The 27,671-nt window shown below is 35.6% G+C and overlaps 1 protein-coding gene and 1 long non-coding RNA gene across 6 annotated transcripts in view; one reads left to right on the top strand and one right to left on the bottom strand.

Annotated features, from left to right (window-relative positions):
* Window positions 1–27,671, bottom strand: part of LOC134744579 (5'-3' exonuclease PLD3-like) — a 66,317-nt gene that overhangs the window by 12,954 nt on the left and 25,692 nt on the right. For 2 of the 5 annotated variants that reach the window (XM_063678428.1, XM_063678432.1), the window contains exons 2-7: window positions 9,097–9,209; window positions 7,832–7,993; window positions 6,975–7,152; window positions 5,585–5,719; window positions 4,910–5,032; window positions 3,706–3,774 (exon numbers count right to left, since the gene is read on the bottom strand). In XM_063678428.1, the coding sequence (XP_063534498.1) occupies window positions 3,706–3,774; window positions 4,910–5,032; window positions 5,585–5,719; window positions 6,975–7,152; window positions 7,832–7,993; window positions 9,097–9,209 (780 nt within the window). Of the gene's footprint in view, window positions 1–3,705; window positions 3,775–4,909; window positions 5,033–5,584; window positions 5,720–6,974; window positions 7,153–7,831; window positions 7,994–9,096; window positions 9,210–11,987; window positions 12,101–16,275; window positions 16,449–17,732; window positions 17,811–27,671 lie in introns of those variants that run through there. The other 3 variants (XM_063678429.1, XM_063678431.1, XM_063678430.1) reach the window with 3 other exon arrangements.
* LOC134744733 (uncharacterized) lies at window positions 368–27,326 on the top strand. Its single transcript, XR_010128104.1, has 2 exons — window positions 368–731; window positions 27,170–27,326. It is a non-coding gene; the product is annotated as an uncharacterized LOC134744733 (long non-coding RNA).

Below are 27,671 nucleotides of genomic sequence, written 5' to 3'. Positions count from 1 at the left end.
AAATACAAATAGAAAACACCCATGACTCAGGAACAAATATCTGTGCTCATCATATCATATCATCGAACCCAGGACCATCGGCTTCACAGGCAGGGTCACTACCTCCTAGGCCAGACGACCGGTCGTCGCCCAATATTTTGGGACAATAGTCTAGTCTACAAAAGGTTCAAGGTGGTGAAAAAAATAGTGTAAGCTGTTCGCATAAAAAAACCGCAAATCGATGTACAGGTTAGCCGTTTGGTACACGTATATACTAGTCAAAACAAAAATTTTGACCCGCAGTTCCTAAAAAAAATTCCCTTAGGATGGGAGTGCTGAAACCTTTTTTTGTATAAAAAAAAACTTTTTTTTAAAACCTATCGTATACTTCTCATCTATCATACGAAAGGGCTTTTTGAAGCGATTCTGAAAATATACCACATCATTGCATTTTAGCCATTTTTAGGGTTCCGTAGCCAAATGGCAAAAAACGGAACCCTTATGGATTCGTCATGTCTGTCTGTCTGTCGTCCGTCCGTATGTCACAGCCACTTCTTTCCGAAACTATAAGAACTGTTGAAACTTGGTAAGTAGATGTATTCTGTGAACCGCATTAAGATTTTCACTCAAAAATAGGAAAAAAAAATTTTTAGGGGTTCCCCATACTTAGAACTGAAACCCAAAAATTTTTTTTTTCATCAAACCCATACGTGTGTGGTATCTAAGGATAGGTCTTCAAAAATGATATTGAGGTTTCTCATATATTTTTTTTCTAAACTGAATAGTTTGCGCGAGACCGAGAGACACTTCCAAAGTGGTAAAATGTGTAACCCCTCCTCTAACTTCTAAAATAAGAGAATGATAAAACTGAAAAAATATATGATGTACATTACCTTGCCAACTTTTACCGAGAACTGGTTTGAACGAGATCTACCTATAGTTAGTAGTTTTTTTATAATACGTTATAAATCGTAAACCGCAATTTACCTTTCACTCACGTTTCACATAAAAATACATTGTTTAAATTGTGTAATGTACGGAACCCTCGGCGCCCGATTCCGATTCGCACTTGGCCGGTTTTTTCTTAAATTGAAAGAAAAAGAATTTTCAAAACATACCAAGTTTGGGCTCCTCCAGATACGATATGGCTGATTTTTTTTTGTACAAATGATACGTGATATCCTCATATGTAACCCCAAAAAAGCAATAAAAAAATTATTTAGTTTTTTTTTTTCAATACAAAGTGACACAGTTCTACTTAACCCTTTAACTTGACCCCAAACTTGGTGTGTTTTGAAAATTCTATTTGTTTTAATTTACAAAAAAATAGCTAAAATGTAATGATGTGGTATAATTTTAGAATCGCCTCAAAAAGCCCTTTCGTATGATACCACACACGATAGGTTTTTGGAAAAAAAATGTTTTTTTTTTCATACAAAAAAAATGTTTCAGCATACCCCTCCTAAGGGATTTTTTTTAGAAACTGCGGGTCAAAAATTTTGTTTTGACCTCTTAGTATGCGTGTGCCAAACGGCTAACCTGTACATCGATTTGCGGTTTTTCTTTGAAATTGGGCTTGTACGGCCACTAATAGAGATACTAACTCCTAAAAATACGTATGATACCTCATTGGATTCAGAATGATGTCTAGAAAAATGTATTCGAAGCGTTTATTCCCACATAAAAAAAGTTCAAAGCTATTAACAAAAAACGGCCAAGTGCGAGTCGGTTCCGTACCATTACGCAAAAAACGGCAAAAAATCCCGTTTGTTGTTTGGGAGCCCCACTTAAAAAAATATTTTATTCTGTTTTTAGTATTTGTTGTTATAGCGGCAACAGAAATACATCATCCGTAAATATTGCAACTTTTTAGCTATCACGGTTCACGAGATACAGCCTGGTGACAGACGGACAGGCAGATTGACAGACAGACAGACAGATATTATTTTAAAGGTATTAAATATTCTTTTAAAAATTAGGAAATAATATGGTGTATTTAAAACATATCATGGAATATACTACGGTTATAAATTGATATTATGTAAAGTAATTTTTTCAACAAGTTAGGCAATTATTAAGTAACCACATTTTTTTCGAACTTTCGTCTTTGTTGTAAATTAAAAAAAAAAGAAAATAATTGGCGTAAAAAGTATTTCGCCTCGTGGAGTTCGCCTTGTTTTCATGAGATCACGTCACAAAAGTTTTAATAAAATTAATACTTTGTTTAAAATAAATTTTTGAATAATAGTGAAAATTGTAAAATATAAAGCAATATAATAATACGTACTTAGAACTGATACTTTTCTAAATAAAGAATGAATAAACTAAATTGTGTAATTAATTTTTAGTGCAAATCACCACAATTTGCTTCTAAAGAGCAAATCTGTGACCAAAAATTATATATAGTTTTAATTTACACAAAATTTATACCAAATTTGATCTCATATTAAGAGATAGGTAGAAATAGAGGCAAACTGGACCGCAGAAGCCGACTTTTCCCCTCCCTTTTTGGGGGGTAGCCAGGACTTAATCTCGTAGCTAGTGCGTCAGCTCAGCTTTGTATGAACCAAGGAATAATAAATAGTGTTAAACGATATCCCCTGAGGCCAAAGTGCATACTCACTTTACTTACTTCGCCTACTAAGAGGCAAATCGCGACTTTGTTATGGTTTATCGATAACTTATCACATCACTAGATTATCGACTTTCAATGTCGACTATTGCCCATCACTTTTCTGTCCGTGTACGTATTTAGAAACTTGACCCCGCCCCTAAAATTAGTGCGATAAGGACAACTGCAGCTTAGGCGAAAAATCCTGCGTAAAAATCTCAAAAATCGAGGTTTCGTACTCGACTGTTTCCTCCTCCAAAACTTAAGCAATCGTAACCAAATTTGGAAATCTAAATGATTATGAAATTGTCTGTGTCGGACTGTTTTGATTTTTTGGCTAATTGATACCAGTTTTGAATACCACGCCTCTCATTGAGGCATAGTCAGTGAGGCCATTTTTGGTCATGTTTGAAGGGCTCTAGCGCCTTAAAAAACAAAAATATCAAAAAAAGCAAAACACACCGACACAGATATTGACAATATTAATCTGTGTTGAAAAAATCATTCCTCTAGCTTCAAAAACCAGGGAGGAAACAGTCGAGTACGTTTGTATGGAGAAATGACCACTCCTGTTGGCTCTTAATTACATCGTATGTTAATTTGACGTATCAAAATGATGTCAAAAAAAAAAAAAAAAAACTGAAAGTGCATGTCCGTAAAGTAGGGGCAGCATAGCAGCCCCCTCAATCACAAGTTGTTATTGAAATGAAACCTTCATCGCGCTGTACGGCTACCACGAGCTTGTCTGCTGATTAGCTAACGTCTTCGTAACTTACTTTCTATGCATCTCGCTCGTACTGGCATATTAGTGCTAAGGCTACTATAGCACCTCATTATTTAACTGGCGTGAAGCGTCAATGCCAAGTTTAAGTTTGGCATTTAGGCCACAAATCTATGGCTGTGTATGAAACGATATGAATAGAAGATAAGTAAGTGATGAGGATGAAAGTAACAGAAAAGTATGGAAGAGAAAAACATGCTGCAATAATTTGTGTAGGCACTTAGCATACGTGACTCCCCCGGAATAGTAAGTAGACCGTACGCTTTTAGTCGCAATAAAACACAGTAGTAAGGGTTAAAGCTAAAAATTGTAGGGTTTAGAAAATTGTACTCACATCAAATATCTTGCCCAAATCCGCGGCTAGGCAAGAACAGTTGTACGCGACGATGCCTAACTCCTTCACCTGCAAACACGACCTAATTTAAATATCAAAACTTACAAAAGTAATTCATATAAACAGCGCATCTTAGTCAAGCAGTATTACTTGGATAGGTACAGTCCAGCGTCAAGTGTAAAAATACGGGTGCACTCAAAAATATGCCCATAGCTCTTATGTCAGCGAATTAAGAACTATGAGACATACATTTGAGTAAGTTATTTGCACCCATATTTTTACACTCGACTGTAATTGGTCAATTCATGAAACTGTTACATATATTTACATTTTGTATTGCGAATCATCCACTATTGTTATTATTCTTATTTTAATTGCATGAAAGTGTCACTATGTATACTGTTTGACCATCATGTGGGGTTTAGCCCTCAAGTCCCAAGGATCTGGGGGTTTCCAAAATTAAATTTTGATTGTCATTACGCACCCGATATCAGATCCGTGGGATTCAAAAGGTTAATAAAGGGTTCCGGCAGAAAATCAGTGCTTTGCTCCAAGGAGCGAAGCGTATCACTGAGCCGTGACCCTTTTGTCCTGCTGCAACGCACACAATTTGTACATAATTTTACACCATTTCTGTCTCATATCTATTATGGTATTTTCGTTATAATTTTATTTATTTGCTAGTGTAAGTAATAATTTTTTTTCTGATGAGTTTGTAAATTTATATTGTGTGTAATTGCAGCTGCCAAATAAATTATTTATCTAACTACCTATCTATCTAATAAAGAGCTTGTAAAAGTAGGTTAAGGCCTGCTCTAAGTAGCAAGCAGATATGAACCCGAAATCGCCCGAAATGAAGAGAATAGACAAGGAGAGCCGACCCCAGATGATGGAACATGGCGCAGGCAGATAATGATGAAGGCTAAGTAGAGTTAAAGGCTTGGCATGACGAGATCGGATTACCTTTCTGAAGCTTTACGCGATTTTAAGTTTGAGATACAATTTGCATGAAATGTACTGGTGAAATTGGAATCTCACCAATACGTTTTATGTAAATTGTTGCTTCTCTTCCAAGGCAATGATCCTCGGATCAGGCGGGCCGTATGCTTCTTTGCCACCGGCGTGGTATTACAAAGATGGATACAGTCGATTTCCTGGCCCTATGGAAAATATCTATATTAGACAGATCGAAACGTGTTTTCACCTGCGTGAGCGACCTCCAGTCCATATTGGCACTGCCGATATAAAAGTGCTGCCGGTCGATAATCCAGAATTTGGTGTGGAGCACACCCCCTCCCAACAGTTTGGAGAAGTTCAGGCTTCGCACCTGTAACCAGTCCGTATTTCATGGCGTCCGCTTCTTTCACAGAAATTTGTTTCATAGAATGTAATGTTTCGCAGAATTTTCATTTAATAGAAACTTTTTTTTTAAACCGTTAACTTTTTAGGTACAGCTAAAAGGTCATTGTGTAGAACCCATTAGGTCTATTACAAAAGTAGGTTAGGTTAGGGTTGGAACTGAGATCCTTTGTGGAAAAATATGTTTTCTATGAAATGAAAATTCTGCGAAACATTACTATAAAGACATTAAAGTACATGTTCAGATTATTTTGAGCACCTTGGCCGCTCCGATATATCTGATAGCGATTGGCGACTAGGCGTACTAGGTACGTAAAGTTTGACAAATTCGCCCTTTGAATTTGACCGGTAATGTGCGGCTCCGTACATTATGCGGTAACTCTGGTGTCAAAAGTTGACGTTTGACAATTCACTTACCACAAGGGGGGGTTCAAATTTTTTGTACTTTACACTCTTGGATTATGTCAAATGAGAGTTAGAGCAGTCAACAAAGTCAGTTTTGTGTAAAAAAATAGGTTACCTGAGCTGCTTTCTTCTTAACTAAATAGTCGGTATCTATATTAGGAAATAACTTAGTGGGCCAATTTTGAGCAATCTTCAAATGTATATTCCTTTTTGACCCAGCGGCGTATAACGCCTGGAACACTTGTTCTCCCTAAAACAAATGTTGTAATTAAAAACATTATAAAACATTTCATTGCAATAGCATCAGTGAAAATACTTGTTGGACTAGTTTCGTAAACATTCTTCGACACCACGAAGATGATATCGCTTTCGAAACGTCGAAGGTAATTTTCAAGCATATTTTTCACATATCTTGGGTACAATTCAATCTCAATACAATTTTGCGTTTAAAGGTAAATTGTATGGAAACGGCAGCTGTCACCGCACCCAAACTATGTGAAAAACACTATATGAGGCATTTTCTATGAAAAGGGACCTTATTGTCGATGACGCTTACGCCGCACGGCGTCGCGCGGCATTGTATTTGAAAAATGAAAAATCGTTTATTGGTCACAATCATTGTGTTACAATTTGAGAAAGGGTTGGGACCTCCTAGTAAGTATTGCAATACTTGTGATTTATATCGGAGCATCGTTAATAATGGCGTGAGCGCCATCGACAATAAGGTCCCTTTTTATAGAAAATACCACATATATTTAATAAATAATAATCAGTGAAAATCATCTTGTGACGGAGTGGAGCTACAAAAGTATGGGGTGAAATTTAGTTTAAAATTTTTCTCAAGAGAGTTATAATCTACGGCTAGAAAGACAATAGCACTCAACTTTTTGATAAAAGACAAAAATAGAAGCGTGACAAGAGTGGTCAGAAACAAGACAACGAAAAGAATTTTGACCCAGGTGTCAGACCTTTGTTTTGAACTGTGGGTATGTTTCTTATACAAAACACTGTAAAAACACATCACATACGGTTATAGAATTTTAGCTATGTGCATTTCACACCTTGCCACATATGAGCAGCTTTCATATCATCACAGAAATCAAATTTGTGGCTTTCCATTAGAGAAGGGACCTTATGCTTCATGTGCATAAATAAATAAATAAATGTTGTTTAAAAAGTATTAAACTTACCTCAATGGAAAAATTATAATGTTGTTTAAAGAGTATTAAACTTACCTCAATGGAGGAATTATAATGTTGTTTAAAAAGTATTAAACTTACCTCAATGGAGGAATTATAATGTTGTTTAAAAAGTATTAAACTTACCTCAATGGAAGAATTATAGTGTTGTTTAAAAAGTATTAAACTTACCTCAATGGAGGAATTATAATGTTGTTTAAAAAGTATTAAACTTACCTCAATGGAGGAATTATAATGTTGTTTAAAAAGTATTAAACTTATCTCAATGGAAGAATTATAGTGTTGTTTAAAAAGTATTAAACTTACCTCAATGGAGGAATTATATGGATAGTTTTCATTAAACCTAAGAGTCCAATAAAAAGACGCTATTTCTATGGTTGATTGAGCTTCATCTATTAAGTCTAACCACACTTGTTTTGTGGGGGTATGAGTTAAGTTTGGAGGGTACATATGGCCCTCTGGAATTGTTTCTACTAAAGATAACCTGTAACAACAATATTATATTAAATTATAAGTGACAAGAAATAAAACTATGAAAACGGATTATATACGCGATATAATGAGTAACTATCGCGGTAACCGAAGACAATATTATAAGTGACAAATTAACAATATTTTTAGTAAATGATGATATATTTGACACATTTTATTGAAAAGTTGTTTGTTCCTCCTGACAATAGTTAACTGCTATAAATAAAAATATTTTTAATTTATTTTATACCACTGTATGTGGATAAGGGAACAATAAGAAAATATATAATAACCCTTCGACGTTAAGCATTCCATTACACATTTTTATTAATTATATATAACAAATATGGTAACTACCTAACTACGATCACTATAGAACCGCTATAGCTGAAAACCTTGGGATAATAATGCCAAGCATAATAAACAGCTATTGTTTGTTCACGTGTTGTGATGTCACACAATGTGACTGTGTGTCTAGCTAGCCGTCTCATGAAAGTCATGAACCGTGATAGCTAGACAGTTTAAATTTTCACAGATTATGATGTATTTCTGTTGCTGCTATAACAACAAATATTAAATACCAAAAAAAAAACATAATTTATTTATTAGTAAACATATATAGGTTAAATATAGATCACAATGAGCAAATTCACTAAATTAATATAGGTCAAAACAATATTTTGTGGTCTTACCTACACTCGTCTGAGCAATATAAGGGCGCCGGGGCGCTCGGGAGCGCGGGCGCTAAGTTCGGCTGGTCGAGTAGCGGAACTAATACTACTAGTACTATGAGCACTATCACTATGGAGACAGGGATGCATGATGGCCGACACCATATGCTTTTCTTCTTTCTTCTGGAAAATATTATTTTTCTTTAATTTAGTCTATAAAAAATACAATTATTATAAGTACAAATAAAATAAAATAAATCTTTATTGCAACTTTAAATTATTACATAACATTGGTTCCTGGCTCTCAAAGTAGGTTTCCCTGTGTCTCAAGAGCCAGAAAAACATAATATATTAAACTAATTTCATAATTTTATGTACCTAAAAGAGTATAATAATAGATTAGTATTATAATAAAATGCTAAGCAAAAAATTTATAAAAAAAGAATTTTCAAGGCCAATTTTTTGCTGTATTTATTTATGACCCTTCCAAAGAGATTTATAGATAATTCAGAGCAGCTAAATGGAGGTGACAAGCTCAGAAAAGAATAGATTTGGATAAAATCTGTTATAAGCTAATAAAGGCAAATGGACAATGTGACATCTACACACATCACATAGTGTGTCTTTAGTACCTATTTCTATTCAACATGAGATTTCATCATGAACCAAGACCAAGCGGTACCATAGAATTGGATCAAGATTTGGCAATAGTGAGTCTTAGTGACACCATGGATGTCAATTTTCTATGAGAATATTACCCTCCTAATAGCTACAAATGAAAAATGAAGAATTTGCTACTGCAATTAGAAGATTAGAACCTCTAGCACAGGGTGGATGAATAGCGTCATCAAAAATCACTTGCGTTTCTATGTGTGAACTGCACGTCTGTACACGCGGCATGCGTCATTGTGTAAGTTGCTTAAAACCAGTACTGAGCGGTCGGCAAAAGTTCGTCAATCTGCTGTCGCGGGGTGAGGTAATTCGAATCGGGGTGGGGCGGTGCGTGGCCGTTCTGTATGATAATACTATTACTTATTCTGTGCCTCTAGTGTAGGAAATAGAGTTGATTTTGTTTTAATTGAAAATTGTATTAAACAACTAGACTTATATTGACCCGTGATTACCTTTTGTATTATTTATGAGCTCCCGAACTCAAAACTCTAACTGTATTAAACAAAACAAATGCATCTCTATTCCAATTGAATATGATTTAAATTCCTCAAACTGTACCATAGCTATGACTGTGAGCCTTAGGAGGTCATGATGTAGTGATACGTGATACTCACTTGTCATTATAACTGTTGCCGTTTTCGTCTCTCATCATGAAGATCTGCTCCCACTGCTCCAACTCCTCATCAGATGATGAAGCGTTCCCCACACTCCCTGACTCGAGCACAGTCTGCCAACAAAACCATGTCATCAGACTATGTGTGGACTTATAGTTATGTTTTTTTAATTTTATTTATACTTGGACAAGAGACCTTATAGAGTGGTACCCAAGGAGGCACAAAAGGAAGAGACGAAAGCCTACTCGTAGATGGTCGGATGACTTTAAAAGGATAGGCGGAGTGGACTGGACCAGGAAAGCAAGAGACCGCGATACCTGGAAGAGGCCTATGTCGGAGGACAAGCTGAAGTTGTCGATGGGAACTAGAAAATAGTAAATAGTAATATATATATAATTATAGAGAAAAATAAGGTATATTTTTAAGTAGATTGTTACAAAACTTCAGAAATAAAGGCTATTTTTATTTTTATTTATTTATTATACTTTATTGCATATAAAATAAGTACAAATGGTCGACTTAATGCCATAAGGCATTCTCTACCAGTCAACCACTGGGCCAAAAAGAGACGTTTGTTGGTGCAGGCTTCGTACTGTATTTGAAAATAATTAAACGATATCACTACCTACTATTTACAAATTAAAAATTAATTATAGTATACCTATTATATTTAAATCAATCAAGTTTTTCGACTTTTATTGTCATGCTCAGTGACCAGTGACCACTTATATTACAATAAAAAGGTACACTGTGAAACATTCTTCACTACATACCTAGTCGGCTCATAAGTTCTGTCATATACATAGTATCAAATAAAATCAAAAGTTTAAGTTTATTCCGTATAATTTGTACAGCGTTTGAAAGCTTATAAACTAGAGAATCTAAATGTATAACATTTATTCAAAATGACCGCCATAATTATCTACACAGGCTTGAAGTCTTCGTGGCCAGTCGTCAATGGATTCACGCACCACTTTCATGTCGATATTGGCCACTGCCGTAGCAAGAGATTTTTTCAGCGAGTCTAGATTTGCATGAGGTTTTGAGCACACCTTTTCCTCTAAATACTGCCATATTTTATAGTCTAAAGGATTAAGATCTGGGCTAGAGGAGGGCCAATCTTCATGCCGTATAAAGTCGATTTTATTGGAGGCGAGCCAGGCTTGTGTAGACTTTGCCTTATGGGCTGGAGCAGAGTCCTGCTGGAAAACCCAATGCTGGTTTAGAAACATCGTATGGGATAGTGGTTTCACAATATTAGTCAACACCGTGTCTTGGTACACTTTGGCACTAGTTTTTACTCCTTTCTCACAAAAATGCATACTAGTGACGCCCGCATAAGAAACTCCCAGCCAAACCATCACAGATGAAGGGTGATGACCTCTGAATACGGGGAATGCTATTAGACGCTTCTTTACTATTGCGAGCGTACACTCTATCATTTTGTTTATTACAGTTTTCTTCTATGTCAAAAATTTTCTCGTCCGAAAACAGTATACAACGGTGCTTATTTTTAGCGTACTTCTTCAATAAAGCTTTAGATCTTTTAAGCCTTAAAGCTTTAAGCCGACCATTGAGAAGATGGCCAGTTTTTCGTTTATAAGCACGAAGTCTCAGGTTTGATTAAGCACTCTTGTCACCGTGTTTTTGCTCAAACCCATCTGGAGGGCCATAACTTTTTGTTGCCTAGCGGGATTTCTGGCAATGCGTGCCCTAATTGCTTGTACAACCGCTGGAGTCCTAGCTGTACGCGGACGACCGCTTCTTTTCTTGTCATTTAAACTAGAGACCTCACTGTATCTTTCTATGGTACGATACACAAATCTTAGAGAGAATTTTAAATTTTCAAGTAGCTTAAAAATTTTAGTCGGCGAGTGACCACAACGATATAGTGCAATTATTGAGGTACGGCTATCTTTAAGCGTCCACTCCATGTTGAAGAAAACAGAAAATTGCAAAATTATACTACTCAAATATTTAATAAAGATTCGAAATTCAAATGCAGAACGGTTTTTGTTTTAGGAGTTCCAAATTTAAATTTTAAAGGCCAGTGACAGAACTTATGAGCCGACTAGGTAATATAAAACAAAGTCACTTCCTGCTGTCTGTCTGTCCCTATGTATGCTTAGATCTTTAAAATTATGCAACGGATTTTATATATATATATAATTCATTTATTGCAAGTAAGTCACATCATTTTGATGCAGTTTTTTTAAATAGATAGTGATTCAAGAGGAAGGTTTATATGTATAATACATCAGCATTGCACCCATGCGAAGCCGGGGCGGGTCGCTAGTATATTATAAAGGAGGGTAATTTCTTGTTGTTTTTTTTTTCAGATGCTGTCAGTAACGAGGCTACAATAGCAGAGCATTAGGGTATGCTCCCGGTACTTTGATATTGATGTCATATGATGCCGAAACAATACTCCGCTAAAAAAACTTCTCAATATAAATAATGCCATTCAATTCTCTTTACGTCATTTATTACTTTTGATAAAGATAAAAATGTTAAGAAAATGAGGTAGGTATTGGTATTATACACTACTTTGGGAACAAATCCAATTATTTCATTAAATATTTTGATTTGTGTGTTTTAAGTAGTCACACTACTAAATAAAAACACCGGTTCGAATCCGGCCTTCACCACTGGCGGGCTTCGTCACTTTTTCTTTAATATATGACATCTATTTAAGTTTATTGGTGACATTGGTGTTATGTTTAGTAAAATTCGGATAGAACTACATAATAAACCGTTTATTAGATAATAGCAAATGTAAAAGGACATTGCATTGTACAGTACCAATATATCCTGCATTGTTGCATTTTAGTACCTATTGTCCTTTTCCTTTGTTATCTATTAAACCATTTTTGTTAAGTATTCCGACTAACCTTAAACGTTTCCAATACAGTCTTAATCATGATAAGAATGTACCCCATTTTGTAATCACAAATAAAAATATCTGTGAAAATTTAACTGTTTAATTCATTGAATGGTCACAAATTAGACCTGTACCAATAACTTCTGAGGTTATAAGAATATTAATGTTGCTTATTTTTTATATATAGTTTCCAGACCATATACTAAACCTAAAAATAATATTTTGTGTCATCCTAGGTATTTGCTTAGGTAGAAATTTAGGTATTTCTTTTTTCAATCAGCATTCTGTAAAAAAAATATTCGAGACGAAATTCTTTGTTTCCCTGTAAAGGCAAAGTGGCTTCCGACGTACACACGCATTTTGTGTCATTTTCATCCACGGGTATAATGGCATTTAATAAATACCTAATATTGATCCTAAAACGCCTAAAAAAATATTAGAGTCGGTAAGTGAAGTGTTGTACTTTACAGAACATTGTTATATGTTATTCAAACAAATCTGTGTCAAATTCATCCACCGCTTTTATTTAAAAAAAATTTTTTTCTAATTAACACCCTGTATCTGCCACAAAAAAAAATTCATGTTATTAAGTTTACGTCTACAATATTATAATACCACATTGAGACATCATTCATAATTTGGGTCATTTTGATCCACGGTTTTTTTACTATCTGGCAAAATAAAACTCAATTGAGCAAGAAGGGCGTGCGCGGGGAAGGGTACCTACGCGGGTGGGGTGCTTATTATACTTGCCGCAATATCAGCTGGCGACTGAGATCTTAATACTATCTCCTTTACCCTTGTTAAGACCAACCAAGAGATGGCATTATGAGCTGTCTCGCCACTTAGTTTTGCGATACAGTGTATTTATTTCATTCGTAGGCATAATTACATTGTCTTAATCTTACCGTAGTAGGTATATAAATATAATTAAAAATAAACTGTAGGCTGCACTCCTCATACTGACCAACATTTGTGACGTTCCTAATCAAAAGGTACCACTTTCTCTGACAGGTTATTTGTATAAAGATATAATCAAATTTCGTCTTTATGGTAAACGACAAAGTGGTACCTACCTTTTGATTGAGAATGTCACAACAGCGACTTAAAAATTACTTTTGTTTCGATTTTTAGTAGACTTTTTAAGTTTATTTTAAGACGCAATTTATTGTGATTTTTGTTATGTTTAACCGTGGCAAGCAACATTAATTACATTGATGATGATGTTCATTAAATACAATATTTTTTCATACTATACTGAACTGTCACCCTATACATGAGAATGAACAGCGCCCTCTTGACAATGATCATATATTACTGGTCAGGCTTTAATATGTGTCATAATTTAGTAAAGTCCCCTTTGTGGATTCTAAGTTTCCGAGTTACAGCAGTTTAGTGAAAGCGTTTTTTTTTTAAATATAAATTAAGGGTTGAATAAAGAGGAAAGAAAATTTGATTATTTTTGCGCTACGACGCACGGTTTAGGAGATACAGCCCTATAAAGTTTTTTTTATTGTTTTTTTCTTTTTTACATTGTGTTTTTTGTATATTACTTTGAGGTTTCATAAAGGGGAACGAAAATTTAATTATTTTTGCGCTACGACGCATGGTTTAGGAGATCAAGCCCTATAAAAAAAAACTATTTTTTTTTGCGTTTTTTTTTTTATAAATTAATGGTTACATAAAGGGGACCGAAAAGTTGATTATTTTTGCGCTACGACGCACGCTTTAGGAGATACAGCCCTATATAGATTTTTTTCTTTTTCTTTTTTACGTTTCTAAATCTTAATTAAGGGCTTCTTAAGGGGAACGAAAATTTGATTATTTTTCGCTACCATGCACGGTTTAGGAGATACATCCCTAAAGTTTTTTTTGTTGTTTTTTTTTCTTTTTTTTGTCATTGCGTTTTTTGTTATTACTTTGAGGTTTCATAAAAGGGAACGAAAATTTTATTATTTTTGCGCTACGACGCACGGTTTAGGAGATACAGCCCTAAAATGATTTTTTTCTCTTTCTTTTTTGCGTTTTTAAATCTTAATTAGGGGCTTCTTAAAGGGGAACGGATATTGATTATTTTTGCGCTACGATGCACGGTTTAGGAGATACAGCCCTATAAAGTTTTTTTGTTATTTTTTTTCATTGTGTTTTTATTATATTACTTTGGGGCTTCATAAAGGGGAACGAAATTTTTATTATTTTTGCGCCACCACGCACGGTTTAGGAGATATTATATCTATATATATAGCTATAATAGCTCTATAAAGTTTTTTTCCTGGTTTTTTTAAAAGTTTTAATTAAGGATTTCTTAAGGGGAACGAAAATTTGATTATTTTTGTGCTACGATGCACGGTTTAGGAGATGCAGCCCTATAAAGATTTTTTCCTCTTTTTTTTTTCTTTTTTGCGTTTTTAAATCTTAATTAGGGGCTTCTTAAAGGGGAGCGAAAATTTGATTATTTTTGCGCTACGATGCACGATATAGGAGATACAGCTAATACAGCCCTATAAAGATTTTGTTTCTTTTTTTTTTCATTGTATTTTTCATGTATTACTTTTGGGTTACATAAAGGGGAACGAAAATTTTATTATTTTTGCGCTACGACGCATGGTTTAGGAGATACAGTCCTATATTTTTTTTTACAATGCATGTGCTCGAAAAGTGCGTTTCCTACGGAGCCATATCGTGCGGAAAGTACTGCTTTTCCGCACTAGTGCTTTTTGTTTTCAATTTTTTTTTACAGTACATATGGTGCTACTTTCTCGCACTAGTGCGGAAAAGAGCACTTACCGTGCATATGTCGAAAGTTTAAAGGGCCATATGTACTGTAAAACGTACGATACACGTGCGAATAGGTAATTCGCAACTCGTGTCGATTTAAAACACTCCTTTTAATAATTAAACTTATTTGCCATGACATGTTTTTTTATTTACTCGCACAATGCATAGTAAAACATTGTATGATACACGTGCGTAAAGATGATTTCCGCACTTGTTGCATAAATAGCAATTTTTTTTATCAAAGAATGAAAGAAAGTCACGGTATTAATAACCAAATTTTACTTTAGTGGTACCTTTTCCCTATCACTGTCACAAATGTATGTGGCGTTCACGTAAACGCGATATTTTTAAGATTTCCCTGCGCAATGTTGCCAGCTCGCTCGCAAATCAAACATGTACTTACAGTTCTTTTGCATAATGGTGACATTGTACAATATCTATGAGTTTTAAATAGGTAAAAGATAATTCGACGCATTCTTTGCTTGCTTGTTGCTTGTTGTTGTGTTGTTTGCGTAACTTCTTTGAATAAGTTGCGTTAATTTGGCGCACAGGCGAAGTAAACATGCGTTGCGTACGGCAAGGTCACGCCGCGGCCCCACCCTGCACGGCCTCCGTTGCCCATTCAGACCGCCCGCTAGCTTCGTTTGAACGCAAATAATATTTTTGTAATATTTGTTTATGCAGTGGATGAAAGTGACACAAATTCATACATCTTATTTATCCCGCATTTCAAATTAATAAGATGTAAACTCTAATATCTTTAATATTCTTTTGTAACGGTGACAGCCTGTTACAACAAAATCATCAAATATCTTATGAAGCTATGCCTTAATAAGACACAAAATCATTTAATGGACCTATTTAAACGATTAAATTCGACCTAAGTAATTTTTTTTAACTCTAATTTTTTTTTGTGTCTTTTAGAATATTATGACATAGTATCAGATTGCAGTGGACGTAATTGACACAAACTATGTTTTCACACTAAAAACACTATCCTAAATGCAACACAGTTACATGTTTTCTCTCGAATATTTTTTTCTCCAAGATAATTCAAAATAAAAAATAATTACCACAAAATAACAAATTACTAGAAAAGCAAATTATATATATGACACAAAACAAAATGTAAGATTTACATCTTAACAAAGTATTCATAAGCGAAAACAGAATTGACTTTAATATTTTTATAACCTAGGGGTCAAAATATAGCCAGCGGTACAGGTCTAAATGCCTAAAATAAAAATACAATACGTAGCAATATTATGATTTGAACCAAACCAAACAACTGACGTTATTGACATTTTGATTTTGACAAGCAGCAGAATTTGACAGAAATAGTGACGCGACATTTCCGGACGAAAAACAAACGCACAATCAACTAGTGTCTAAAATGTAGTCGATAAAAATGATCACTCGATATGAAAATCGCCGTTTACACTATACCACTTCTCAAACTACATTTTCTGCTAAACGACGTCAAAATTAATAATCTGTAATGCATATCACGATCTACTAACCATTTATTAAATATTTCTGGTTTCTAACTAGGTAACCAAAGAATTAAGATTTATAATTAAACTAAACAGGTCACTGAACAAACTTCCTAAAATGCAATCACGAACACTACGCTTATTAAACTGCATTTTCGTTAATCCTTAAGTTCCTTTACGAACCGTGTTGGCGCATTAGTGGCAAAAATATTACTGCAAAGTAAATGACGTCGGCAACCACTGCACTGCATTGTGCATGTGCATTTTAAATACTAGGTTAGTTGAAACCGTAACTATTCAGGGCACAGCGATTCCAACAATGCTATGGCTATATCAGATATATCCGTGTTCAGGCTAATTATTATTGTTATTATGGAATTGTTTCTGCTATATTAACATTAAAGAAGGTAGATAGGATATTGTGGTACAAGGATTTTGTACCTAATATAGCTGTTAGGTACAAAAATAGGGTTTAGTTATAGCTAACTAAAGCTATTTGTTGAACATTATGAAAAATAATGATGATCATTTAAATAGGTATTAGGCACGTACGTGGAAGGTACCTATTTATTTAAGTTACTAAGCTGTAATTATAGAGTTATGCAACTTATGCACGGTAACCTAATGCTTATTATAATATCACTAAAATATATAACACCTCATTTGTCCCGGCTTTTGCCAGGGCTCACGAGAGCCTTATATCCGCTTGGCAACTAATCCCAAGAATTGGCGTAGGCACTAGGTTTAACGAAAGCGACTGCTCTCTTACCTTGCAACCCAGTGGGGAAACTTGGGATATTGGGATAAATTCGATTTTTCGAAAAGCGACTGATAATATAATTATTATGTATGCAATACAATAAGGCAGGGGTCGACAAACCTTGGTTGGTTCACGAACAGCACGTTGCTTAGGTACAATTGCAGCTCTACTAAGTTCCTAAAAATTACATATTAGTTTAGGCAGACCGAATCAATATTTTTACTATTTATAGCGCTCTACTTAGTTCTTAATAATTAAAAAATGACCATTTAGTTTAGGCAGACCGAATCAATATTTTTACTATATTTACCGCTCTACTTAGTTCCTAAAAATACCATTTAGTTTAGGCAGACCAAATCAATATTTTTACTATTGTTTACCCTAGCCATGTGTTGAATAAAAGAACGAAAAATTATAGGTGTTCCTGATGTCACAGCTAACAAAAAATTCGTAAATTTAGTTAAAATGTAATAAATAAACTTCTCTACTGAGAACTTTTGGGTGTCTTCATATTTGTTCACTGTATGTGGTATGTGTGTAAGCCCAGTTCTTTTAAACAGAAGAATTAATAACTTTGATTTCAATCCATCTAACAAACCACACAATCAAATACATTTTTAATTAATTTACTAACTTTTCCGACATGCAATACCGGAAATTATCATAACCCTCTCTGGGGGCAATTAACTTTCGTAATTGTGCTGGCACTGTAAACAACATTTACCTGCGATAAGTCGACGCCGGGCGGCCCGATCGCGTGTCTCCGCACTATTACGCTATAGACCATAAACAACACTTTTTTTAAATGATTAGTTATTTTCCCGCGTAAAAGCTGTCCAAAATAAAACGTTGCGAAATTTCCCGCGCTTTGACCGTGTTATCGTGTTAACAAGGCAGCGGTCGAAATCACACTGTGTGACAAAACTTAGGTCATGTAAAAAATATATTCCATGATTCCGATTTTAACGATGGGTTGGGTTGGCCTGTAATATTTTTATCGAACGGACAATGCCACAGGTAGCTTTGACGACTGCTAGGTTGGAGTCAATTGTTGAAGTAATTTCATTTTGTCCACAGGGCTTTGATTTCAGTATTTGTAGCAAAGTAACGATAGGGAGCGGGTTGTAAGCAAGTATAAATTATTTTTACCACACCAGCTGGTAAAGAAAGACCCTCTTGATTGTTCAAAAACTAATGAGAAAATTGCGTTTTATCCACAAGAGTGGCATGGTAAATTAATGCAAATTTTGAGTTGTTTCATTAGCTTGCTGGTAGAATTGACTTTTAATGATGATTTTGACTGATAAATATTTAATAAAATTAATTTATATATATAAGTTAATTTATTTATTATAAATTAATTATTATAAATTAATTTATATATATAAGTTATTAGTTTGATTTTGTTTGATATTTTACAGTTAGTAATTTTCCTCGGGTTGGTGTTGTGAAAAACTTTGTGTTTCGCTCGGTGGCAAAATTTGTTTAACCCACTGCCTTGAAGCCCTCGCAACACTTAAGATTCCACTTTTCGAACCCCTCGTTACGCTCGTGGTTCAAATTTGGAATCTTTCGCTTGCTCGGGTATCAATATTAGCTCGAGCGGTTAAACAACAACGTTGCCCCCTTGCGTGAGGCAAAGGCCTCACATGTGGATAAAATGCAACTTTCTTATCAGTTTTAGAAGTACAAAGATAGCCTTTCCGACGGTGTGGTGAAAATAACTTAACGCCGGCAGCGAATCGTACTCGGCACGGACTCGGTACGACGAACGTCGTAGCGTGATTCCCTAATTGAGAATTACGAGCAAAGTTGTAGTAAGAAACTAGGCTATACGGTAGATCGTTAGCATCGCGGAAAATGTAAACAAAAACATAAACTTTCGTGTCACGGCGATGCTAGAGGGATCGACGAACCTAAACGGTTTCTTGTTTAGTTCGTCGGTTGGTATTAAATATACAGGGTACCTAGTTGTATTTAAAACATCAGATACAGCGACCTGCGAAATTGCATAGACACTTGAATGGAATGCACTTTTGCAGCTGATCATGAATCTTAGAAAATCATTCAAGCAACTTTGTGAATCTTTTTGTTAGCTTTTTTATCTGATCCTGCAAACTGTCATGGCTCAACAATTTTGAAACATTTACTAAAACTGGATAAACAACAAAAAATCGTACGACGGCCACTTTAATTAATTCCCCTGGTTTCAACTAGCTAAATCAACAATTTCAATTAGTTTTTATTATTTTAACAAAATCATTGTTAGTATATAACACGATGAATCCATAAAAACGATTATCATTGCAAAAACTAGTTATTTAACTGTTAACAGTGAATAAAAAAATCATAACCATTTTCGTTTAGGTACAGATGTAGTTAAAGTGACGCCACAAAGTTTGTGACTCCCCCCTCCCCCTTGTCACAACATGTCACCACCTCCCTAAACGTGTGACGTAATTAATGGATGAGCCCTTATAACAATATGACATCATTGTTGATATGTTGATGCCAAAATATAGCTTTGAATTGGTTTCCTGCCCACACCAAATTTCAATAGAAGCCGGACAGACATACCTGCGTGCACACGAAATAATTATTGCCAATAGGTTTTGACGTAGCGGTGTAGCATTTGGTAGCAACGTTGTAAGTACTTTAAAAAATCAAGAGCGTGTCGAGATTCGATAAAGAAAATTGTTTCTATGATCATATGCTTACATCTTTTCCTATCTATAGCCAGAGCGTTAAGAACCTGAAGCATAGGTACGGGGATCAACATTGAAACTGTTTCATGAGGCATCCTGTATATCGAAGATTTACGCTTACATTGTCTGAAAGTTTACGTTCCAAATGAGTGGTACGGAATTACTAGTGATCCCTATAGTATCATTTGTCTGGTTGCCGTGGACTCGGGGCCGGTGAACTTGCACTTGTTTAAGTAACCTCCATTAAAAATGGGAGCGTCTGTGAGATCAATATGTGAATTCGAACGTTAGTTCTGTAACGTGGAATAGGTAGCTTGAAAACTTTTAAAAGGGTATATGACTTCCTTGCCGGGTCCATGTGGCCACTGGCAAGGAAATTAAGATAAAAACCGGACAAGTGCGAGTCGGACTCGGCAACAGAAATACATAATCTGTGAAAATTTCAACTGTCTAGCTATCACGTTTCATGAGATACAGCCTGGTGACAGACAGACAGGCAGACGGAAAGACAGACAGACGGACAGAGGAGTTTTAGTAATAGGGTCCCGTTTTTACCCTTCGGGTACTAAACCCTAAAAACTAAAATGTCAACGTCACCGTCACCTCAAACGAAAGGACTGTAACCAATTATTTTTGGATATCCGATTGAACTTCAAAATGGCGAAATCGTCTCGAGAATATTTTTTTCGTTTTTGCTCATTAATGTTAATTCAAATGTAAATATTAAAAATTAAATTAAAATTCATTTATTTCGAGTATCTGATGTGACTCATAAGTACATAATACAAACATTAAACAAAACACAAGCATTAAACAAAACACAAACATTAACCAAAACACAAACATTAAACAAAAAAAACTACAAAAATTACATTAAGGTAGGTAACTGTGGTAAACACATTGACACCCTTCATCTATTTCTCAATGTGTTTAGCACAGTGCCGCCGGGCGTATGAAGTCCGCAGCAAAATGTGATATACGGACAAAACTTGTCCGCAATCATTTCTAATATGCAGTGAACTATCTAAAGTTGGATGTGCAAGTGTCAAGCAATGTGATGATCCTGAAAAGGACCTGAATGATTATAAATATATCTCAATAGATTTTTTTCTTACTATTCCATTTCTAAATTAAGGTCTAAAGTCAATATAGTATAACGATTTTTAGAGAGCAATATTCAGTTCTAGATTTTCCTTTCTCCCTACGTATCTAACTTTACCTCACTACCTACGTTGAAGTTGGTTGAAGATATATTATTTAGCAATGATACTATTTACAGTACCTACCTATTTCTCTACCAAGTACTCCCTTTAGCTCAGCTAATATACTCGTACACTTGCTCCTTTTACAAGGCTAAATCTAATCCATTTTAAAAATTGGTTCGTACGTGCTCTCAATACCTACAATTCAGCCATTGCCATTTCCAGTATAAGGCTACGGAAGGCCACTCCAACTTCGTTCCGTGCCAATAGTAAAAGTGCTGCATTGAATTTCAAAACGTCCATTGCTGGAATACCAAAGCTGATGTGCTGGGCTGGTGCCTTGAACTTGAAGGATATTAGTAATTTTCTGCCATATAGAATGTTTCCGTGTACGCGTCGCCTAATGGTAACTAAACAATTGCCATCACCCATGCACATGTAAGTTCTCGGAAATTGCAGGAAAATTACGCAGGACACAAAGAAAACTTTTATTTAGAAAATGGTAAATTTCGATTCCCATACAAAAATATGAGAAAATCCGAATTTTTCCATGGTGAAATTTGGCAATTATGGAAACTTTCCGTCTGATGCACATCAGTATCGCTTATATCTGACACGTAAGATATAAGATAGTGAAATAATAATGTTAGGCTGCTTGCAAATGTTACAAGTTATGGACAAAAATATACTGATTTTTTTGCTATTGAGCAAGTTAGACAACTTGAATCTAGACTTTATCATGTAATATCAAGTAAATAAAAGTGATGGCGTGGCCTATAATTCAGCTTACAAATCCTTGAAACTTCTTAAAATAATCACGTCATTTAAGATGCACATCGGGCTAACAACTCTGATGTGCAATTACGAAATTTATTTTATAGCTTGCCATATTTTCTAAACTCATGCCATGGGACTTCAGGCTCCCATGAGCCGCCCGTGGCAAAAAGCCGGGGCAACGCCAGGATCATGAGCTTTTGCTATAAAGTGAAGCATATATTAAGGCCCGTAACCGGGCTTTGTTACCCGCACTAACAGTGGGCCTTCTTAGCTCTAGTACAAGTTCAAGAATAATAAATTATACATAAAAAAAAACCCGTCCTCACAAAGACACAAAGTTAGATAAATTCTGTTCGCACCCACATGTTTTCGTAAAAAATAAAATCAAGCGCAGCCGCAACCTTCCTTTCTGACTGTATGGATGCTACAGAGAAAATAGCGACGCGTGCAAAGACAAGCGTTGTTGCCAGCTCGTTATATCTGCTACTTCTATGTATGCGTGATGTGTTGAACAAATAATACTAGTGCAACTGCTATTTTTGACTGCTAGGCCTTGTTAACCGCCGGGCCGGACCTTATACGCCAGTTATATGTATAGAAGTTATAACTATATCAATTTATCGTTTCTTGAGCATGTTCATCTTCAACTCTACATAATTTCGAACATTAATTAAAAATGAAAATGAAAATGAAAAATGAAATGAATGAATGATGATGGTAATTGAAAATGTAATGTAATGTTTTAGTAAGTGAAACGACTCCTAATAAAATATTAACTTAAGGTGAATTGCAATGCGTCTCCCAAGCGTGCCTCTGTCGTGCATATTGGACGATGTTCAGATGTTTCCAAAGTACTTTAGGTACAATATAATGTCGCGACTTTCTTTTGTTCTGGGGCTTAACAACCTTTAGGTTGAGTTAGAAAGAGATTATTTACGATAGAACTTATGTAGACAGATTACTTATTGTTATACGATCGATGTCGTCAAGGGGAATTTCTCATGTTCTTACATTATATAGTTTGGACCTACCTACTTGATACTGATTACAGATTTTCAATACCTAAACTTCTTCAGCGCCTCATCTTAAACTTTTTTAATTAAAATTACTTCAGACGTATGCTAAGCTTGAGATTACATACTTAGAAGCATGTATATACTGGGTACTGGGTTGGATTCAACAGGCGAGTCCAGCTCTCTGGCAAACCATTTTACTCTGGCCACCTTGAGATTTTTATAATCTCTACAATATGTTGAACAAACCTCGGAAAGCGCATAGGGCGTTCCTATAGAGTAGGATGATCGCAATATTGCTGGCTTAGTTCTTTCTTTTCCCCTCACTAGCTCGGAAAGTTGTCTTTTATCCTTTAAAACAAGCGGGGAAAAACGCATTTTATCCACTAGTGGGGAAAGTAATTTGACCTTGGATGGAGCGTGTTTAAGTAGCTTGACAGATAACAAAACGTAAAACGCTCATAATAATGATTCGTTTGATATTAATTATCATTAAACAAATGGTTTGAGAATCTAATAAAAAATACCAAATTTAGCTTTATTTAATGATTTTATGTCATAAACCTTAAAGTTCCATAAGAAACGTTTGTTTTTTAATAATGATGTTAAATATAATTCTGAACGCACAAGTCGAGTAAATGCAATTTCAAAACGCATCATTGATATTTCATACGTCAGAAATGTCAACATTGTCAACAAAATTTTTACTTAAAAACTTCTCACGTAAAAATACAGAATTTCCAGAGTTTTTTGTTATAATATCGTAAAAAAATGAGTGATTTCAGTGATGAAGATGATCTAACGCCTGTGGATGTTGCACTTTCCTCGCTATAGTGAGGTGAAAAGTTTTGTGTTACACACGGGTGCAAATGTATTTTACTTCTCGTGTGTTGAAACACTTGCTACGCTCAGGATTCTATTTTAGAACCACTCGCTTCGCTCGTGGTTCAACTATAGAATCCTTTCGCTTGCTCGTGTTTCAATTCCACACTCGCGGGTAAAATACAACTTTGCACCCTTGTAAAACAAATAACTATTGTACGACGCTCGAGCGGGGCTTGCGGCGTTAATGTTACAATAGGGGTCGGATCAAAAACTAAGTAATTAAGTCCGACTCACGCTTGACTGCACATGTCTAATAGGTTTTCCTGTCATCTATAGGTAAAGAACTATTTTGTGTATTTTTTTCCGGGTTCCGTTTTTTTCCTTTTGAGGTACGGAACCCTAAAAGGGGCAAGCTATGATGGCGCCATCTATGCAAAAGTTTGACAGTTGCCAAACCCATTGCAGACGTGTGCAAGCGTCTAGAGTGCACACTACACAGAGCTATAGAGCCCAGGTCGCCCCGCTGAACCCTCCGCTTAACGCTCGCCACACACCACGGTACAGTCGCCATCAGATATATCGGAGCGGCCAAGGTGCTCACAAATATCTGAGCACGCCTCTATTGTCAGGGCATTAGAGTGCTTGTTCAGATATTTGTTAACACCTTGGCCGCTTCGATATATCTGATGGCGACTGTTACGTCCCTTATTAGTAACATGTACCTTTCAATTAAAAACAGAAGTATTAACAAATATTGTGTCTTTTTAATCTGTTTATACTGGTTCAGCCGAACGATCAACTCGTACATCCGTGGAGCAAATGTAATAATATCCACCCTTTCCCTTTTCCAATATACTTAGGTACTTTGGAAAAGACAAGCCACGTAAGAGGGTTAGTACCTACTGTCAGTAGGTAGGTTCGACTATTTATGAAATCCTAATCCTGCCCGGGGTAGCCATTTTACTTTAAGTTTCTGCGAGACCACTGCGTATTTAGGTGTAAAGGCACCTAACCAAACCTAAAGAGGTTTTACCTTTCTCATTTAATACAGCGTGACCTGATTTTAAATTAAAACGTTCTTCTCGTTTACCTAGCGTTATTCCGCGGCCTTTGCCAGGGTCCGCTTTCCTGCTTGCCTTACTCCGCTTTGCGCGATCCTGGGCGTCCTCTCGTGTCGTCTTTTTTTGGGTTCCGTACCCAAAGGGTAAAAACGGGACCCTATTACTAAGACTCCGCTGTCCGTCTGTCTGTCTGTCACCAGGCTGTATCTCATGAACCGTGATAGCTAGACAGTTAAAATTTTCACAGATGATGTATTTCTGTTGCCGCTATAACAACAAATGCTAAAAAGTACGGAACCCTCGGTGGGCGAGTCAGACTCGCACTTGGCCGGTTTTTTTTATGATGAATAGGCAGGCGTTTGACCACGATCCCAGGTCTGAGCCCGTTTAGGCTTATGTCTGCTTTCACGGCATCGAGCCATCGCTTTTTTGGTCTGCCCGGGTCGGGAGCCATCAAGGTTAAATTAAAACATTATTTACATAAAAAAAAAACCTATGCAATTAATTATATCAAGTGAAGTCCGTCGTACTGTCCCTAAATATTTATAAGTAAAGTTTTGAGTTACGAAACCGAAATAACATAAACCTCAGCAATGTTTATGTCTGGTATTAGTTTTCGCTACTAGAAATGTAACGCTGCGTCTACGTCTCGCGAACAACAACTCGCGAACGCGAAGCGAAACGGCGCGGCACGGCGGCGTTCGCATTCGCAACGAGATCGCCCACGTCGCCTATCAATGGATTGACTCACCCCGCGCCGCATCGCTTCGCTTCGCGTTTGCGTGTTGTTCGCCTACGTAGTACGCTGCGTAATACAATGAAAGTAGAGCAAAGTGAAGTTTTGCAAGTAAAACTTATACTCGTTCTATTTCTTCAGAGCGTAACTCGATTGTGTGCCGGCGCCTATGAGCTATGTTCTTGTGACGCTTAAGATAAGATACCAAGTACATATGGCCCATAAAATTTTCGACATAGTCACGTAGTGCTAATTATCACACTAGTGCGGTAAAGTAGCATCATATGTACTGTAAATTACATTATCGTAATTCTTGACGCATAAACAACTTGACAAAACATGTTTCAAAAGCAGAGTACCTAAATAGATAACCTTGCATATTCCCTGGAATACTCAAGGTCAATCACAAAGGGCGTTAACAATTTATTCTACAGCCTTCGATGCGTGACAAAAATCTATGATTAAAATACTATCAGCAGAGACATATAAAAAGTAACGACTGCTGTTCTTATAAAGTTGGGTTTCTTGTAAATTTTTTAGTCATGTGTTTTGGAAAAGAACACAGAAAAAATGACAAGAAACGCAACTTTTTGCGAGCGATTTGACGACTCCGCCAGGGTATTGTAACGATAAATTTTATAGATACAACGATAAATAACGAATTTATATAAAAAATGTATTGTTTTTAGGGTTCCGTAGCCAAATGGCAAAAAACGGAACCCTTATGGATTCGCCATGTCTGTCTGCCTGTCTGTCTGTCTGTCCGTCCGTATGTCACAGCCCCTTTTTCCGAAACTATAAGAGCTATACTGTTGAAACTTGGTAAACCTGACTTAGATATTTATTCTCAAAATATAAAATTACAATATAAATTATCCTACACTAAACTAAAACTAAGTCACAACAATACGACATTGTACATAATAATAAATTACCCTAAAATTAACTATAAACTAAACTAAATTAAGACTTGGTAAGTAGATGTATTCTGTGAACCGCATCAAGATTTTCACACAAAATTAGAAAAAAAAAACAATAGATTTTGGGGGTTCCCCATACATAGAACTGAAACTCAATTTTTTTTTATCAAACCCATACGTGTGGGGTATCTATGGATAGGTCTTCAATAGTTATTTGTTATACAAGGGTGCAAAGTTGTATTTTACCCGCGAGTGTGGAATTGAAACACGAGCAAGCGAAAGGATTCTATAGTTGAACCACGAGCGAAGCGAGTGGTTCTAAAATAGAATCCTGAGCGTAGCGAGCGGTTTCAACACACGAGAAGTAAAATACATTTGCACCCGTGAGTAACACAAAACTTTTCCCCTCACTATAGCGAGGAAAGTGCAACATCCACAGGCGTTAATCATCTTCATCAATAAAATCACTAATTTTTTTACGATAATACGCTATTATAACAGAAAACTCTGGAAGTTGTGTATTTTTACGTGTCGGAGTCGGCGAGAATTTTTTTGTTGACAATGTTGACATTTCTGACAATGCGTTTTGAAATTGCATCGACTCGTGCGTTCAGAATTACATTCAACATCATTTAAAAAAACTGTTTCTTATGGAATTTAAGGTTTATGACTTAAAATCATTAAATAAAGCTAAATTTGGTATTTTTTATTAGATTAAATCATTTATTTAATGATAATTAATATCGAACGAACCATTATTATGAGCGTTTTACGTTTTGTTATCTGTCAAAAGCTACTTAAACACGCTCCATCCAAGGTCAAATTACTTTCCCCACTAGTGGATAAAATGCGTTTTTCCCCGCTTGTTTTAAAGGATAAAAGACGGCTTTCCGAGCTAGTGAGGGGAAAAAATGATTTTGAGGTTTCTAATATCATTTTTTTCTAAACTGAATAGTTTGCGCGAGAGACACTTCCAAAGTGGTAAAATGTGTCCCCCCCCCTGTAACTTCTAAAATAAGAGAATGATAAAACTAAAAAAAATATATGACGTACATTACCATGCAAACTTCCACCGAAAATTGGTTTGAACGAGACCTAGTAAGTAGTTTTTTTTTTAATACGTCATAAATCGTAAACCGCAATTTACCTTTCACTCACGTTTCACATAAAAAAGCTACTTTAATATATAAACTAAAGCATATAATTTAAAAAATACATTGTTTAAATTGTGTAATGTACGGAACCCTCGGTGCGCGAGTCCGACTCGCACATGGCCGGTTTTTTTATATTTCATATAGCGAATTCGATGATGGGTTATAATTTTAGCAGTGTGATGTTTATACTGATGCTTATAAGTTAACGAATGAGTGAATGAGGTAAAAAATAATAATAGTCTTTTCCCAAACAAATCAAAATTTTATTTG

The sequence above is a fragment of the Cydia strobilella genome, chromosome 10 (genome assembly GCF_947568885.1).
Source record: "Cydia strobilella chromosome 10, ilCydStro3.1, whole genome shotgun sequence".
Taxonomy (NCBI): Eukaryota; Metazoa; Arthropoda; class Insecta; order Lepidoptera; family Tortricidae; genus Cydia; species Cydia strobilella.
This window is presented reverse-complemented; position numbering and strand designations above follow the sequence as displayed.